Below are 17693 nucleotides of genomic sequence, written 5' to 3'. Positions count from 1 at the left end.
CATCTACAAGTTGGAGACCCAGAAAAGCTGGTAGCATAATTCTAGTCCAATTCCAAAGGCCTGAGAACTGGACTGCTGATGGTGTAAATCTCAGTCCGAGGGCAGAAGACCAATGTTCCATCTCAATCAGGCAGGCAGAGAGACTTCACCTTTCCTCTGTCATTTTGTTCTATTCAGGCCCTCAATGGATTGGATTATGTCCGCCCACATTGGGAAGGGCAGTCAACTTTTTTCAGTCCACCTATTCAAATGCTAGTGTCTTCTGGAAACATTTTCACAGACACACCTAGAAATAATGTTTAACCAGATATCTGGACATCCTGTGGCCCAGTCAAGCTGACACATAAAATTAACCATCACACAAATGTATCTCAACCTCAGATGGATGATGCTGTGCATCAGTCAGGACAGTAGTGTCTGGGTTCTAGGTGTTCAATCCCATGGGTACAAGACCCCAACCATTTTATGGGGAGGTGGCAAAAGCTAGTCTAGCTGTTATGACCCACGCTAAATGGCTAAGTTTTATGAGAAGAATTTCAGTTTTAACAGAGAATGGGAATGCAAAACCACAAACTGCTATAATAGAGATAGTGTACAAAACTATCTAAAATGGAGAAGCAGGTTGGGAACTCAGTCAAGAAGTGTCAAGAGAAAGATGTGATACAGAGAGCATATGGCAGAAGTTCAGCACTCATCCCAAGTATGTTGGATCTAAATTGGCAGGGTGAATTGAGAACTCCACTGAATAAAATCTCTTGGGGTCTGGTCTACTAATAGCCTGCCTATTTTGGTCTGAAGTCTCAGGGAGTTTAGCTGTGTCTAGAACTGAGTCACTCCTGATGGATCTACCAAGTAGTCCAGGCAATTAACTAAGTTGACCCACTAGATGGACTATTTTAGTATTAATCATTTAAAATTAGTGCCTGACTATCAAAAAATAACTGCTATAAAATTATAATTTTTTTCCTCTTATAGAGATTAGAAAATAAGAATGATTAGTTTGGTTGGCCATTCTTAGTTCATGGATATTTTTTTGGAATTATGTCTCATGTGCCCTATTGATAGCATGTTCTTTAATGCAGTGACCATCTATTAATATTTAAACTCTTTTAAAATATCTGGACAGTGTCTAATACATAATTGCATTAATCAATAATATATATTTCAAAGTCTAAACTCAAGATCGCATTTGAAAAATATGTAAAGAAATATTATTTTAAATAAATTACTGGCTTGTTGAAAGACGTTTTGAAATACCACTGGGAATAGTGCTCCACATCTCTCGGGAGACTTAGGAACATTTTCTCTGGAATAAAGTCAAGAATCAGGAAACAAGAGTGTCTGAGGAGCCAAAAGGTATATCAAAAAAAATCAATACACTAAAGTTTATATACTTAAATAAGAAGGCCCAACACACTCTCAGTCGAAAGCATTTGCTTTTCTAATTTTTATATATAAATTACTGAAAAATATTTAAAATTAATTTGAAGAAGGTAGAGAAAGAACATAGGGAAAATAGAAGTGACAGCAGCAACTCTGCTTGACAATAAAGTATGAGAAAGAAATAAAATATAAAGAACAAATACAAGAGCTCAAAAACTTAAATATTGGAGTTATTTGGTGAAGGTGCCAAAAACCCTACATTTCCCTAAATGCCTTGAGGGCACCACAATATCCACTATATATTAATGGATGTCCATAGTGATGTCAGAAAAGTAGGTGGTAAGTTTGAGAAAGATTTTTGTAAAAATATAATTTTAAGGAGACTTTTTCTATTTTGTTAAATAGATAAAATGTAAACTATTCAGAAAATTTGCCTGTTTGGACAGATTTAATTCTAAGAAATTGCCAATGATTAAGGTCTTACCCTACTTAGAATATTTTAAGAAAGATTTTGCTGATAAAACAGGTTTATAGAGCTGAAGAATGGCTCTTGATTAAAAAAGGGCACTCTGGGCAATAATGTGCTTTTAAAAAATGTCCTGTAGGATTTTATCAAAGAATGATTGGTTAGTTTAGTAGTTTAAAGCATATTGTAAATGAAGCCATGCATTGTCTCAGGATGAAGCCACATGAGAAAGGTGTGTTTTACTAAAATAATCCATACCTCAGTGTTGGCCAGCTGCTCACAAATGAGTGCCAGCCCAGAGCTTCATTCTTCTTGTAAAACTCTTGATAGTGGGTCAGGATCGTCATCCTCATGTATGGAGGTGTGTGTTATTATTCTTTCTATTACTCCTACATAATTTGAGTTTTTATTTTAACCAATTATGATTTAACATAAGTATTTAAGATATTTTTCATACCTATTGAATACTTGGCTAAGTATACCAGTGTATACAAAGCATTTTTGTGTAGGAAATGATTATTTTTTAAAACAAATTACAGTCATACGCTTAAATATGCCAATTAAAGATATGAGCATTCAACTTTATAAGGCATTTCAATTAAATCCTTCATTTCAGTTTATGAGGCGTTTCTTTGTTTTTACAAGGAATGACTTGGATTTTTCCTTCTAGAGCTTCAGGAGAGAGCCACCATGTGGTCATCCTTGCGGCTGTGTAGTTGGTGCATCTAGTCTAGTGTTAGATTTTCTTCTTAGCTCTTGACTTGATAGTTTATAGCAGTGATGGTTAAGTGCATCATGCTGTGAGGTCAGCTTATTTGGTGAGATATCACTTGCATTGCTTTACTTGTCTTTTTCTTGTTTTTTTGCATTAAAGTTTGAATTATATAAACATTAAGTATCATGTATATGTTCTGTTTTGATTGTCAAGCCATAAAATAACTAGATCATGTAATTAGTCTTATTATAAAACAGTTAATAAGGAAAACTGATTTTGTTAACTAATTTTAACTACTGAGGTTATCATCTCTATTTTAAAGGAGCGTGATATTGTTTAAGCATAAATGAATATAAATTTGGAGGTTTCAGATTGCATAAAACCTTTCCCCACTGAAGTCAATAGTACTAGGTTAAGGAATTTGACTTTTGAGAGATTTTTCAGGAAATAATTCTTTCATGGGCAGGAGAAAACTATATCATCAATGGTTTTTATAGGTTTGATGCTAACTAGTCAATTTGAAAATCTTCTGATCTACTGCGTTTAGAATTGATGGAGAAAACATTGATCTCTCACTGAAATACTGATTCTTTTAGTACCCTGGAAGGTGGTAGCTTTGTCATTTTTCATGGACTTCAAGAGTGAGTGGAAAATGAAATCACACATTATGTTCATGGTATAATTCAAGCACTTTTTACCTCCTAAATCTGAGGGTAGTAATGTCTACTTGTAGCATACATGTGCCACACTAGCCATAAGCCCTCCTCAACTGGGGTTCTGGAAGAGAATCAAGCTCTAAAGTCCTAGGGGGCTTCATTATTATGAAATGAGTGAACTTCTCTCCTGTGCATCTGGAATAGTACTAACTATGTATCATCCTTGGAAGAACAGAAAACATAGTCACTCATACATTCTATTTAAGAGCTTAATTCTTTTGTGAAACTTTGGTTGAGAAAGGCTATATATATCTCTCATTCTGGTTTTCACTTGCAGCTTTAGTATTACGGAATTCGTTAATTCACCCCAAAATTTTTACTGCTATATGCCAGGCCCTGTGCTAGGTTATGAATATATAATGGTGAAGAAAAATGGACATGGCCTTTGCTATCATGGAGATTATGATCTGTTGGGAGAGACAGTCAGTAATGAAATAATCACTTTAGTGAATATATAATTAAAACCAGAGAACATGCTTTGAAGGAAAGGAACAGGCTTCTTTGGGAGCTATGTCAAAGGAATCTGACCTTGACTGGGATTGTTGGCCAAAAGTAGTAACAAGAGTGTAAAGGCCAGTGGACTGAGAAATACAGGGCTTTGGGCATGTTGACAAAAACCAGCTTTCACCTGTTCTCATTTAGCAATTTGTAGTCACTGCTTGATTTTACCAAATGATGACAGGATTAGGTTCAATCCACATCACACTGTTTATACTAAATAAACTTAAAGTATATTTGTCAAATAATGATACTAATTGTGCCTTTCGTCTTGTATGTGCTAACTCAGTGTGAACTTCAGTGTATGTAGGCTTTTTTTGCTGAGAGGGACAGTATTCTGTTTTTTCTCTGAATTCCCAATAGTGCTTAGCAAAGCATCTGTACAAGTACTTCATAATTATTAAAAGTAAAATTTGATAATATTTAATTTTAACTTGTGTCAGCAATTTTTCAAGTTGTATATGGATTTACATTCTTTCTTCATTGATGTTAAAACTGAGGACAGAGTTTAAAAGATTTGGATTTGGAATGATTAACTACAGATTTGAAAAAAGAAGGTGTAGATGTTTTTTCACTAGGAACTTTAAATCTGAAACTTAAGCAGATTTTTAGCACAGCGGTTAGTTCTAAATCGATTCGTAAAACAGTGTAGAGAATGCACAGTGCAATCGGAATCCAAAGACATGGGTTCAAGTCTTGCGTCTGCCCATTCTTTATTTTATGACTTTGGATGAATCACTTTACTTCATTAAATCTTTTTTACCTGTAAAGGAGGGAACCAGACCAGAGATCTCTAAAGTCTTTTCCAACTCTGAAGTCTTCTAAATGTCCACTGTGCCATGAATTTTCATGCATTTGATCTGGACCAGAAACCAGTAACCCATTTTCACTATTCCTGATTTTGCCATTGATCTGGGCTACATAACATACATGGCAGTTATGGAGAATACAAATTCTAGGCAGAAATTCTGTGAGATTTTTATTTTTAGTTGTGATGATCCATGGCAAATTTTTAAAGAATTATCAAACAATACCCTTTATGGATTCTCATTTTAGTATCATTTGATATGTGCATAGGAAAAGAAAATGAATTTAATATTATCATAAACCAAAAATAACTAGTAAGTTAGAATTTTATCTAAATTTCCTGGGCCATAGTCAGTATTCAGTCAGTATTTGTTGATTAAATGAATAAATATATTAAGCCAATAATAGATGATTTTAAACTTTTCTTGGTAGTGATTTAGTATTATAACTAAGAGTTAAATAAATCAATTTTCCTGTGGTAGGTGGAGTTATTAAATGCTGAAATGTTAATGGGTATTTTAGTTGGTTAACTTTCTATTTCTATAAGAGCAGTAATTTTTATCCCTCGGTTCACATGCCGCTGATTTACGTCATCCCTGAGGCTCGTGGAATCTCTTTAAATGGGCTATTGCCCTGCTTAAATCCGTATATAAAAAGCACACAGATACGTTTCCTAAGATTCAGTTGGCTGCACAGTGAGCATCCAAGTACACAGTTATCAAAAGAATAACCACGATGCTGGGAAAATATTCCTTTGCATAGTGTATATAGAGAAGAAAGTCTATCTTGGTTACTATTTGAGTGACTGCTCCATCCCAGGCACTGTGCTAAGGGCTTTAGATGTATGTGCTTTGTTTTTTCCAGAAAAAACTGCCATGAGGTATGTAAACCATAATCTTTTTAAAGATGAAGAAGCTAAGGCTCTGTTAGATAAAGTGATTTGTTTGGGGTGGGGGTTTAGGAATGGGGAGGCAGAATGCCCTTACTGCACTAGTGCTTTGGGAGGTCATTCTCCCTTGGGAAAACCTCCAGTTCCTTCCCCCTCCCCCATAGTGCAGCCTGAAATTGGGGTTTGGGGGAGGGTAGGGGAAGGAATATTAATAAAAATAATAGTATGTTATATGTAATAGTGGTCATATATATGTATATATATATATAGTTGACTTGCAAATGTGCAATCCACAGGACATACATTTTGAGTGTTTTTTGACTCCTGATAATAACTTAACAATTAATGATACTTACTCTGTACTAATCCTGTTTTGTAAAGCATTTTATATGTATTAGGTCTTTGAAATACTCACAGCAACCATAGGAAGTTTTTTTTTGGAGAGGAGGTTTCACTCTGAGCTAACATCCGTTGCCAACCTTCCTCCTTTTTTTGTTTGTTTGAGGAAGATTAGACTTGAGCTAACATCTGTGCCAATCATCTTCTATTTTGAATGTGGGATGCCTCCACAGCATGGCTGATGAGTAGAGTAGGTCTGCACCCAGGATCTGAACCCATGAACCCAGGCTGCTGAAGCGGAGGGGGCAGAACTTTAACCGCTAGGCACAGGGCTGGCCCCTGTTGTATTTTTTATTGCTATCATCATTCTCGTGGTGAGAAGGTTAGACTGAGGCACAGAAATGTTAAGTAGTTTTTCCAAAGTCACATAGCTAGTATGTAGAGGACTTGGGATTCAAATCTCATAGTAGGACCCGTGACCTTAACCATTAGGCTATATTGTCTCTTTCTAAGAACAATAATTACTGGTGCTGTATTTGGCCATTCATTGTAACTAATAGCACTGGCCAATAATGTCCAAGTCACAGCTGTAGGAAGTAGTGCCTTTTTCCTCTCTGTTAAGCAGCTTGTATGAAAATGAAGTGCACAACCTTGATGTACTTAGGAGCATGCTCTAAGCAACTGAACTAAACCGGCAACATAAGACGGTCAGGCTGTTCAATAAGATGCTGTGACAGCAACCTTGACTACCTAAGTAAGCTTTTCCTAGCTCCCTAAGCCAGAGACCCATTTATGTGGTGACCAGTGAAGATTCACAATCCCTTTCAGTAAGAGCCATCTTGAATCAGTAAGAGCTTTGTGTCAACCCATTTCATTGTGGTTTTGGAGGACTGGCCCAGTTGGCTGCTGGGTTTGATCCTGCTCCTGGGAGCCCCAGTCACTGTCACAAGGCATCTAGCTTCTTATGAGAGGTGAAAAAGGAGGGAAAGGGAGTTTCTAAGCAACAGTCAGAGGCTAAGACAATACCAAAGTACCATCCATCCTTACTTAAGTGCATTACACTTAATGGTCACTGCTTTTCAGAAAATTGTAGGATGGCACTGTAGCAAATAAAACTACTGAGAAAAATCGAAAGTCTGGAAAAGACCCCCAGAAAGTCTGTTTTCCTGGGCTCCTACATAGTGTTCTTAAAGTTTGGAGGAATACTGGTAATATAATGCTTTTTCTTTACTATGTGAGTTCATGTTTTTAGCAGAGAAGTTTCCAAAATATATCTTCGGTGGCAAATTCTCTATAAATTGGAGAGCTGCTTTATTTGTCTGTGTTCTTTCGTGGTTACCACACATACCTGTGTGAGAAGGAAGATTCTAAGAGAAAGCATCTAATATAACCCGAAGAGAGTCACATTTCAACAACATGATGGCTTCTTATCCAGGAGAAGCATGTTTAAGTTTTGCTTTTTGATCCTTTTGATGTTCCAAGCAAATAAACCCTTGGCCTAGATTTTTTTTTCATAAACATTAGTCCTTTTAGTCCTTGCTGTAGGGGTAGAGATGCTTTTCGGCCCTTGGTCAAATTTGCTGTAGCAGAGAACTGATAGCCTAGATTAGCTGTGCCAGGCATTGGCTGTACTTTTATCAAGGCCAGAGAGATGCTCATTATCCTGAGAATGGAGGGATATTTGTCCCTACCTTTTAGAAGCTGTCTTTCACAATATTTTTAGATGACCAAGAATGAGAACTAGATTGTACGTAAGAGTGAGAGAGGCAAAGTCCACTAAAGGCCTATCAAGAAGTAAGTTTGATGTTAAAGAGATTCAAACTCAATTCTGGAATTTAGGAGTCTAGATTCTTGAGACATCCAAAAGAATTGAGGGAGAAATCATGACCCACAGAACAAGCCACAAGATTTAAGAGTTTAAGGCTGCCTTGTTTTGCAAAGACATTATTTGGGACCCTCATTACTTTTTTTTTAAACTCATCAATTAAGGTTTAGTCCCAAGGATAGAAGGATGAGATTATATCAGGAAATTGATTAATATGAACCTTGATTACTTTAACAGTGGTTGAAAAAAATTATCATTCTCTATGAAATGATATTTAAAGAAAGAAGTGTGGTTTTCATTTGCACAACAAAAAAACACGTTCAAATTAAAGATGAAAACTGTTTTCTACCATACATGAAAAGGCTTACCTGAAAATTTGAATGAAGAAGAATCTATACAAAAAGACCCAGTTTCACCCTTTAGCTTCTGACGTAAAATGGTTTCAGTTCTATCCCAAAATTTTCCTGCATTATTTTTACAACAGGATTCAAATTTCAGCATGGCATGTATAATTACTTTCCCTTTGGCTGGGCTGCAGAACAGAAGCAGACAAATAAATTATGCTTTTATTACTGAGCCTCGATCACTCTTAGTTGAGTCATTCTATCCTTTGTTAAGCAGAGCTCCTGGCAGCTATTCCAGTTCCTCCCAAGGCAGTGGAAATGGCACTTTATGGACATAGTGAACAGTAAATAAAGGGTAATTTAGACTCAGAGGAACTGGGTTTGTATTCTACATTCATTGTTTGCCAACTCCTTGACTACAGCAAGCTGTTGGCACTCTCTGTACTTAAATTTCCTCATCTCTATGGTGGAGATGATAATACTATTTACTGGGTTATTATAAACACCATATAAGATAATGTATATAGAGATATTTTGAAAATTTCAGAGAGCTGTACAAAAATTACTTATTAGTATAACTGTATCTGTGTGTTAAATCCACTATGATCTCTGTGGGAAGGGCCAAGAGTAAATAACGAAATGTAATAGGTAAGGTGAATCATTTATTATCTTTATTTTTAATTTTTATTTTTTTTATTGGAGGCACAATTTGCAATAGTGGGCCAGTTCTCTCTCATCTGGTGGAAATCATGACTGACCAAAAATGTTAGACTGGATTTAATTTATTTGTAATTCTGACTTGAAGATGCAAATGCATAAACCAGAAGTTTTAAAAGGGAGTAACTACTACTGACTTGAGGGAATGTCTCCTCTGTTCTACTCTCTGTTTCTGTGCCTCCTCACCTCTTCCTAGGCATTTCTCTGCAGTTGTGCATTTGAAAATCCACAACAACCCCAGAGCTCTATGTGCCTCAAGAAAGTGCCTGAAAACATACACTCCCAAACCTTCATAACATTCATGAACAAAAATGAAAACCATGGCCAAGTTCCAAGATTTTCTGATTGATTATAAAGCCTCATTATTTCAATTATTTTTTTACAGGATAATTCTAAATAAATGGGTTAGCTAATTTCTATATCACTCATTACTTTGTTTTACGATGTAGGTACACCAGATGCTTTTCCTTTGAGCACTATACATGTGTTATCTTTATTTCCTTTGTATTAAGTCTTTAGTAATTACATGTCAATTTACTAAGTACTCTCACCTCTTCTGCTTTTATGCAGGTGCAATGCTAATCTATTCTTGTTGATCTTGTTGATCCTTTACTTCTTATGGAATAGACAAGGACATGTCATATTACTCTGTTTATTTTAAAGATTTTGTCTAATCATGGATGCCACTCTGAACTTTTCTCCTGGGTCAGATAACAATCTAAAACTAAACTAAATATAGACATATAGATTCTTTTTTTGTTTTTGAGGAAGAATGGCCCTGAGCTAACATCTGTAGCCAATCTTCCTCTTTTGGCTTGAGGAAGATTGTTGCTGAGCTAGCATCTGTGCCAATCTTTCTCCATTTTGTATGTGGGACTCCACCACAGCATGGCTTGATGAGTGGTATGTAGGTCTGTGCTGAAGATCTGAACCTGTGAAACCTAGGCCACCGAAGTGGAGCATGTGAACTTAATCACTGTGCCACTGGGTTGGCCCCAACATATGGATTCTTAATATGACATCATTAGGGTCATATGATCCTCTTTTCTACTGAAGATATGAACTAAAAGTTATTTTAATTTAACATCCTCTTGACTCATAAAATAATCTTCAGTTTGATATAACAAATGCCTGTAATTCTTTGCCACAAGCAGTTTTCCTTTCCCCATTCCTGAACTTTCAATTCATCCATTCATTTAACAAATGTTTATGAGTTCAGGCAATATGACAGACAGAGTTCTAGGTACCAGAGCTACATCAGCTATCAGGGTATAAGATCACAAGGTCCCTGCTCTCATACTAGCAGAAGAGATAGATAAACAAGAAAACAAAGAAATAAAATAATCTTCAAGGTAAGTGCTATGAAGAAAATAGAGCAATGTCTTGAAGGGTAGAGGTGGAAACATTATAGACAGCTTCAGAGAAGACCTCTTTGAAGTGAGATCCTAATGACAAGAAGGAGTGAGTCATGCTAAAATCTGGGAAAGGAATGTTCTAGAAAGAAGGAACATCAAGTGCAAAGGCCCTGACCAAGATAGCCTTAACATTTCCTTCAGTTTTATTCAGCATTAGATGGCTTTCTCCTGACTCTAGGCCACTGATTTTCCTTTTCTTAGAACATTTCCTTTAGAAAATTTGTAATTGTAAATTCTTTCTCTTCTCCTTTGAACTATCTGTAAATCTTTAAGTCTTTTGTCAGTTTTACAACCCCAGAAATGTCTGTCTCAAGGACCTGGAAGCCATCTTTTTGAAATGTAACCGTCAAAGGAAATAGTGCCTCTCTCTCTCAATTTCCGTGGGAAGGTGGAAGCTTCACTTTGGTGGGCACCTTGCTTCAAGTTGTAAAACTACCTCCTGTCATGAAGATATGAGCAGTTTATTTCTCTTTGGCAAAGCCAATTATCAAACACAGATGGCCTAAGATCTTTCTCTCACCCCAGCCTTTAAAAACCCTAGTACCCTTTGTTTTCAGGGAGTTAAGACTTAGTTCTAGCATCTGTACCCTATTGCAGTAGCCTTCAATAAAGTCTTCCTTGTCTGTTTAATGTTGTCTGGTGCAATTTATGCTTTGAAAGCCCTGTTTTGGGAAAAATTTGGCATGTTTATTGGAAGAATAATAGCAGGTCAGTGTGGATATAAAGTCATAAGTGAGGACGATGGCATGAGATGAGGTCAGAGGCAGGGCCAGATCAGGTAGAGTCATGTGGGCTATATAAGGAGTTTGGAATTTGTGAGAAACTGTCAGAGGATATTAAGTAGGGGGACAATGTGCTCTTCCAATTCATTTTGATTGCTGTGTGTAGAATGGATTGTAGTGGAGCAGAAGTGAAAGATGACAATTAGACAAGTTGATGCACTAATCTAGACAAGGCTGCTTGAATTCAAACTATACCTTTATTATTTATTAAATGTGTGACCTTAGCAAGTCACTTAACCTACCTTTGCTTCAGTTTCCTTAGCTATAAAATATAAAAGTAATATATACATATCATACAGGTTTGTTATCAGGTTAAATAAAGTTCTCCGGGGGTACAAGTTAAGAGCATGGATTTTTTAAAAAAAAACCCAAGAAAATAAAATAGCATAAGTTCTAGCTTTAGGGAGAGGCAGATTCCAATGTTTGGATCAATGCCTTCACTGTTAGACAATAGCTGTAGAATTGGATTTCTAGAGGGGCCGGGGAGGTAAGGCAAAGAGTGAAGCTAGTTGGGTATAAGTACGTATGCACACATTGTGTGAGTATTAGGGACTGCTGCAAACTGTTCAGCCTCAGTTTTAGCCTGTTGTTACCATGTGGGAATGTGGGCCCTGAATTGTCAGATCTTTTGATTTTTCAACACATTCTGAAAATTCTGTTTTTTATGTGAAATTTTCCAACTTTTGCTTTTAACCCACAATTCTAAGCTAGATTTGGCCCATTAGCTACAAGTTTGCCACTCCTGGGTCAGACATTCTGTACATGGCTCTCATTTTACCCATTCTAGTCTTATGTTGAAATTATCTCCTGATTTTAGATTTGCTTTTTTGACTTTGTGCCCTCAAATAAAAAACAAATCCATTTAACCTTTCCTTAATATTCACAATTAGCCACAATTCTTGGTTCTAATTTAATAATTTTCCAATAGACCTTCAATACCTTCTTTCACATTTGAAAATGCTAGTGGTTTTGAAACTCCAAATTCAAATTTATTTCAGTCTTCCAAATGTATACCAAACAAAGATGTTCTGTTGAGTATGAGATATGAAGGCAAGGGGCAAATGTTTTTTCTCTGTGCCTCTCAGGCTATTACATACCTTACTTGGACAACTTGAGATTTGACATACTGTCTTCTCAGTTTTGATCCATGAAATGTTTCATTTATCTGTTAAAAAAGGAAATGAATAATGACTTATGTTTTCTTTTTTTAAGTTTTCATTGTGAAGAACTTCAAATATATACAAAAGCAAATAGAATAGTATAACAAACCCCATGTACCCATCATTCAGCTTCACTAGTTATCGGTAAATTGCCAACCAGTTTCTTTTTACTACTGCCCACATTCTAGGAATTAAATAATTCCTTAATATGGTCAAATACATAGGGTTAAAATTTCTCTAGATTGTGACCCATTTAATAAAATGATGCAATGTGTGTTAAACATGTCTTTTTGAAAATTGTCTTTATACTAGCTCAATTCATTCACAACTGTTCTTAAATCAATAAATTGTGTGGCAAGGTGAGGCAAAAATATTTGCTTTCTAACAGTAGCATGATAGGGCAGAATATTTATTTTGAAGAGGTGAATTCAAAGGACCAACTGATAGAGTTTGTCTTCCATGTTCAGCCTTTTATTGAACATCATTGCCATAAAACTTAACAGAAATGTCCCCAGAAGGAGGAGCTGTTTCTTTTCTTTTTTTTAATTTTGTACTATGGCAACCCCCTTTCATGCCTGGACTGCAAAGTATTTTCTCTGCTCTTTCAATTATATGCTACTGATGAGTTCAAAGTGGGATACATAGAAACCTTTTAGAGAAATTTTATATAAGAATTATTTTCTCAACTGCTCCTGATCTCCACCTAATAAATGATTTCCCACAGTAGGACCTTTATAGAGCACCAGACAACAAATTGCACTGCCCATGACTTTTACTTTGGTAAAGACAGACCTTCAAAAACAGTGACTCATTATTGGAATTGCAAAGATTTAATTTATATTTTTCCTCTTGCTCCAAAGCAATTGAAATGTGTTAACTTATTCAATAAATATATATTGAAGTAAAACTATGATCAAATTAGATAGAGCCATACTTTCTTGGAGATACAATGGAGGAAACAGTAAGCAGACTAAGAAAGGAATATATAAATATGATAATCTGAAACAGTGTTAGGTGATATAAAAAATGTAAAGTAAAGTAGTATGATGGAGTGATTCAGGAAACAGTATTTGAATGACCAAATAAGGCCTCTTTGAAGAGGTGACATTTGAATGAGACCTAAAAGATGAAAAGTTGAGAATCCAGAGGAGAAGGAATAGCAGCTGCTATGGTCCTAGGTAAGAATGAGATTGGTATGTTTGTGGGACAGAAGTGAAGCTGTTGTGACTCAAGTAAAGTGAGCGAGGGAGAGAGTATATAAATTGAGGTTGCCCAGGTAGATGGGGATGAGATTACAGAGAGCCTTCTTGGCCATGGTAAAGGGTTTGGCTGTTATTCCTAAATATAGTGAATGGAAAAATCCTGACAAGATGGTAACTAACTGTACTGTATTTTTCTTCTATTCCCAATTCCAATATATCTACCTTTCCTGGGGTAAAGTGGGATTGGGTTTTATGGGAGTCCTGGAATCAGGGAAGTGATCAGGAATTACCTTTTTCATGGATCAGAGAAGAACCAAGAGAACAGTCTGAGAGCCCTGTGCAAGAATAGAATCACAACAAGCCCTGGGAAGAGCCTGGCCAACAGAGGTTTGTGGAAGGCCAGGGATAGAGTTGACACTGGGCCACGTGAGTGGGTTTCCATGGCCCCAGAAAGTCCAAGAAGGAATTGAAAAGGAGGGCTGAAGCCTCCTTGCTCCTGAGGCTAGGCTAGTAGTGGGCAGAAAATGGGGAGCTGGAAGACTCCCTCCTGTGGCCTTGGTATGAAGAGGTAGAATGCCTGCTGCACAACTTCAGCCTACAAAATTTATGAACATATCACCTTCCATCTTATAGAACTGCCAACAAGACAGTGGTCCCATTAAGCCAAGAAGGAAAAATGATAACACAAATAAAGGAGACAAGCAGCCAGAGAAAGGAAATAAAACACATCAGGTGCTCATCAAAACAAAACTTTTGGAGGAAACAGATAGCCACCTAAACAACAATGGCAAAAAAGCACACATGAGAACACTCAGGCATAGCAAGAAAGACTATGTGGTACTAAAACCCACGATTTTCAAGTTAATAAATTTAATAAGTCAATTTAAAAAGATGACTGTCACTCTTGAGATCCAAATTTGTGGCCTGGAATGCCAAATAGAATAAACGCCTTAAAATAGTAAAATTTAAAAAGAAGAAAAAAATGAGTGAAAAGAAACAAAATAGAGCATAATTCCAGGAGAAGTGGCTATAAATAATAGAAGTTTGAAAGAGAAAAAGAAAGAGATGGAGGAAAAAATAATAATAAATAATGGGAGCAAATGGTTCTGAATTAAATAAAGACCAAATTCTGCAGATTCAAAGGGGTAGACTGAGTTTCAGGCAGGTTTGATGTATCTGGGGAATACTTTTGAATTTTAGATATGAAGAAAAATTTCTACAAATTTTCATATAGAAGAAAAAATACATTGATAGAAGAAATATAATCAGATATTTCATCACTAACATTTGAAGTTGGAAGCTGGTGGAATAATATCCTCATACTCTGAGAGAAAAAACTGACAATTCAACAATCCTATTCCCAGTCAAGATATAATCTCAAGTTAGAGTAAAGGAAAGATACTTATGAATGTTCAAGGATTTAATAATAATATCATTCACATATCACAACTGAGAAAAATACATGACTAAGGACTCTTACTAGTAAAGCAAGATGTAAATCAGAATTGAGATTTCAATAGAAGGAAATATGAAGAGGAGAGGAAATAAATGGTGAGCAATGAAATTTGGGTGTGTGTGAGTTCAATACAGTGAATGTATAATTTAAATGCTTGCAGTAGAAGCCACATACTTTAAGAAACATCCTAATAATAGGTTAGAACTTGAGGTACTATCTCAGCAAAATCTAGTTAATAGGAATAGGAAAGGAGGGCCGAGGAGGGAGGGGAAATAAAAGTCTTAAAAAGCCTTATCAGGAGTGTGGAATGGAAAAGGAAGAGGACAGAAGTGAAAATATGTTTAAGGTTTTCTCTTCTTGGGTTGAGGGTTAGGGAAGGAAAATGATGTTTTGATGGGGCTAATAATTTTTTTTCATAATAGTGGAAAAATAGCATCTAATTTTGAGTTTTAGGAAGGATAACTATTAACTAAGTATATTGAAATTTTCAAAAGAAAAAAATAGAATGAAAAACAATTTAAATCAGCAAAAATAAGGAAAAGAAAGCAAAAAAAATAAAATATTTTATTTCCTTAAAGCAAACTGGAGAAATAAAATCACGTATATTACTTGTTACAATTAATGAGAATAGACAAAATTTTGTCCTTAAAGAATCTGTCAAGTTGCATTCAAAAACAAAACAGTTATCTATTATTTGAAAGAATCATACTTGCAAATGAAGGGATGAAAGACTATTGAAAATGATGCTATGAGAAGGAAATACAATACAATTAATATGGAACTCAATATAGAATCCAAAAATAGGTCGTAGAATATATGGGGATTTAGGATATAACAGGGATGGCATTTTAAATCATTGTGATAGGCTGGATTACTTAATAAATAGTGCCAGCTCAACTGGCTATCTATACCTGAAAGAAAATACCCTATCTTTTACTAAAGCTATTTCCATATAGAGAAAGACTTAAAAGTCGGGGGGGGGGGTGCGGAAGCTCCCTAGGAAACTGAATACACTTATTCTATGGGCTGGGGAAATCATTTCAATCAAGACAGAAAATTCAGAAAATTAAAAATAAAGTAGACATAAGACCACGTAAATAGTCAGATGGTAAAAAGTACATTTGGGAAGATACTTTCATGCAAACAATAGAGAAAGTATTAACATCTGTAATTTACAGAGATTTTTACAAGTTGACAAGGATAAGACATACAACTCAAAAGAAATACTAGCAAAGGATGTGAATGGGAAATTCACACATGAGCAAACCCAATGGGCATCATGTAGAGAAAAAGATCTCAACCTCACCAGTAGTCAGGGAAATGCAAATTAAAGTAACAATGATATACATTTATTAAACCAACACAAAGTAAAAAGTGTGAATGTACCTGTTGTTGGGGATGCAGGAAGAGTACTCAAATACACTACTAGTGGAAATGTGAAGTATTTCAACTCTTTGGAAAGCAGTCTGGCAACAGTTCTTAAAATTAAAATCCGCATTTGATTAAGAAATCAGTCTAGAAACCATTTAAATGTATATCAATATAAGGATGTAAGTAGCAGGATATTTTTTGTAATGTTGGTTATATTATTCAAAACCTGGCAACAAAGTAAATGCCTATAAATTGGGAAGGATTGAATATATGGTGCTACATCCACACTAAAGAATATTACGCGGTCATTGAAAAAAATACATTAGACCTTTATATTGACTTGGACGAATTTCTGTGAGATACTGCTGAGAAAAGCAAACAAGTTTTATAAAATTGTGTATAATGTGAACCCATTTTGGTAAAATACTGACAAGCACCCCTATGTCTTTTGTTTTTCTATATACGTTAATACAATCAAGGAGGAAAATAAGGAAGGATACACACTATTCTGTTAATACAGATTATTTTGAGGTAGAGTTTGGGGGATATGTGGAAAGGGAGAGGGGGAATGGAGAAAAATAAGCATAAAAGAAAAAAGAAATCTGTACTTAAAAAAATCATTTTGTATGTTTTGATCCTCTTCCTCCATTTATGCATGTTTTGTACTTTTTATTTTTAATGTTTATATCTTTATATAAATATGAGTGAACTTGAAAGTCTTTGGAAGGTTTTTAAGCTGGTGAGTGATGTGATTTGATTTTCATTTTTAAAAAAATCACTTTAGCTACTGTGTGGAGAGCAGATTATAGGGAGATTAGGTGAAAGCAAAGAACCCACTTAGGAGGCAATTGTAGGAGTTAAAGCAAGAAAGATGAAAGGGCTGCAGTTAAGGATATTAAAGCTATATTTTGGTGATGGATCCAATAGAATGCTGATTTGTTGGTTGAGAGGAGAATTCCTTTGTTAAGTTTTTAGGTTGAGCAACTGGGTTAATTTTGGTGTTGTTTACTGAGATGGGTAAGACTGTGGGTGGGGAATAAGTCTTGGGGTGAAGATCAAGAAAGTGTTCTCTTTTGGGAGTCATCATTGTAGATGGCATTTAAACAGAAAGGTTGGGTGAGTTTGTTAGAGGGAGTATAGATAGAGAAGAGAGGAGAAGATAGAAGGAATGGGAAAGATGGAGAAGGGAGTTGGGGGTCGGGGACGACTCTGGACACTGCAGTGGAGAACTATATCTAGAGCTCTGCAGATGATAAAGAACCAGCAAAGGCAGCTGGGAAAGGGAGCTAGAGATGAAGAAAATATGGAGAGGGAGAGGTCCCGGAAAACAAAGAGAGAAAAGCTTTCAGGAAGGGAGAAAAGTAAAGATGAGAAGTTAAAGTGAGGAGTGACCTTTGGATTTGGCAACAGTCAGGGCTTTGGTGACCTCTGTAAGAGTAGTTTAATGGGGTGGAGAGAAAGGAATTCCAGCTGCACTGAATTAAGGTAAGAACAGTTGATAAAGAGGTGGAAACAGCAAACATATCCAACTCTTTCAACAAAATTTTACTGACAAAGGGAGCAGGGAAATGATGCTGGAGAACACAGAGTCAAGAGCAATGTTTTTAG

At 35.8% G+C, this 17693-nt stretch overlaps 1 protein-coding gene across 2 annotated transcripts in view; it reads right to left on the bottom strand.

Annotated features, from left to right (window-relative positions):
- LOC106843213 (transmembrane protease serine 11C-like) overlaps positions 1-17693 on the bottom strand; it is a 62219-nt gene that overhangs the window by 22493 nt on the left and 22033 nt on the right. For both annotated transcript variants that reach the window (XM_070506590.1, XM_014860159.2), the window contains exons 4-5: positions 11994-12061; positions 8007-8170 (exon numbers count right to left, since the gene is read on the bottom strand). In XM_070506590.1, the coding sequence (XP_070362691.1) occupies positions 8007-8170; positions 11994-12061 (232 nt within the window). The remainder of the gene's footprint in view (positions 1-8006; positions 8171-11993; positions 12062-17693) is intronic.

Source organism: Equus asinus, chromosome 3, assembly GCF_041296235.1.
Source record: "Equus asinus isolate D_3611 breed Donkey chromosome 3, EquAss-T2T_v2, whole genome shotgun sequence".
In the NCBI taxonomy this organism is placed as follows: domain Eukaryota; kingdom Metazoa; phylum Chordata; class Mammalia; order Perissodactyla; family Equidae; genus Equus; species Equus asinus.
The sequence above is the reverse complement of the archived record's forward strand: the minus strand, read 5'-3'. Positions and strand labels throughout refer to the sequence as shown.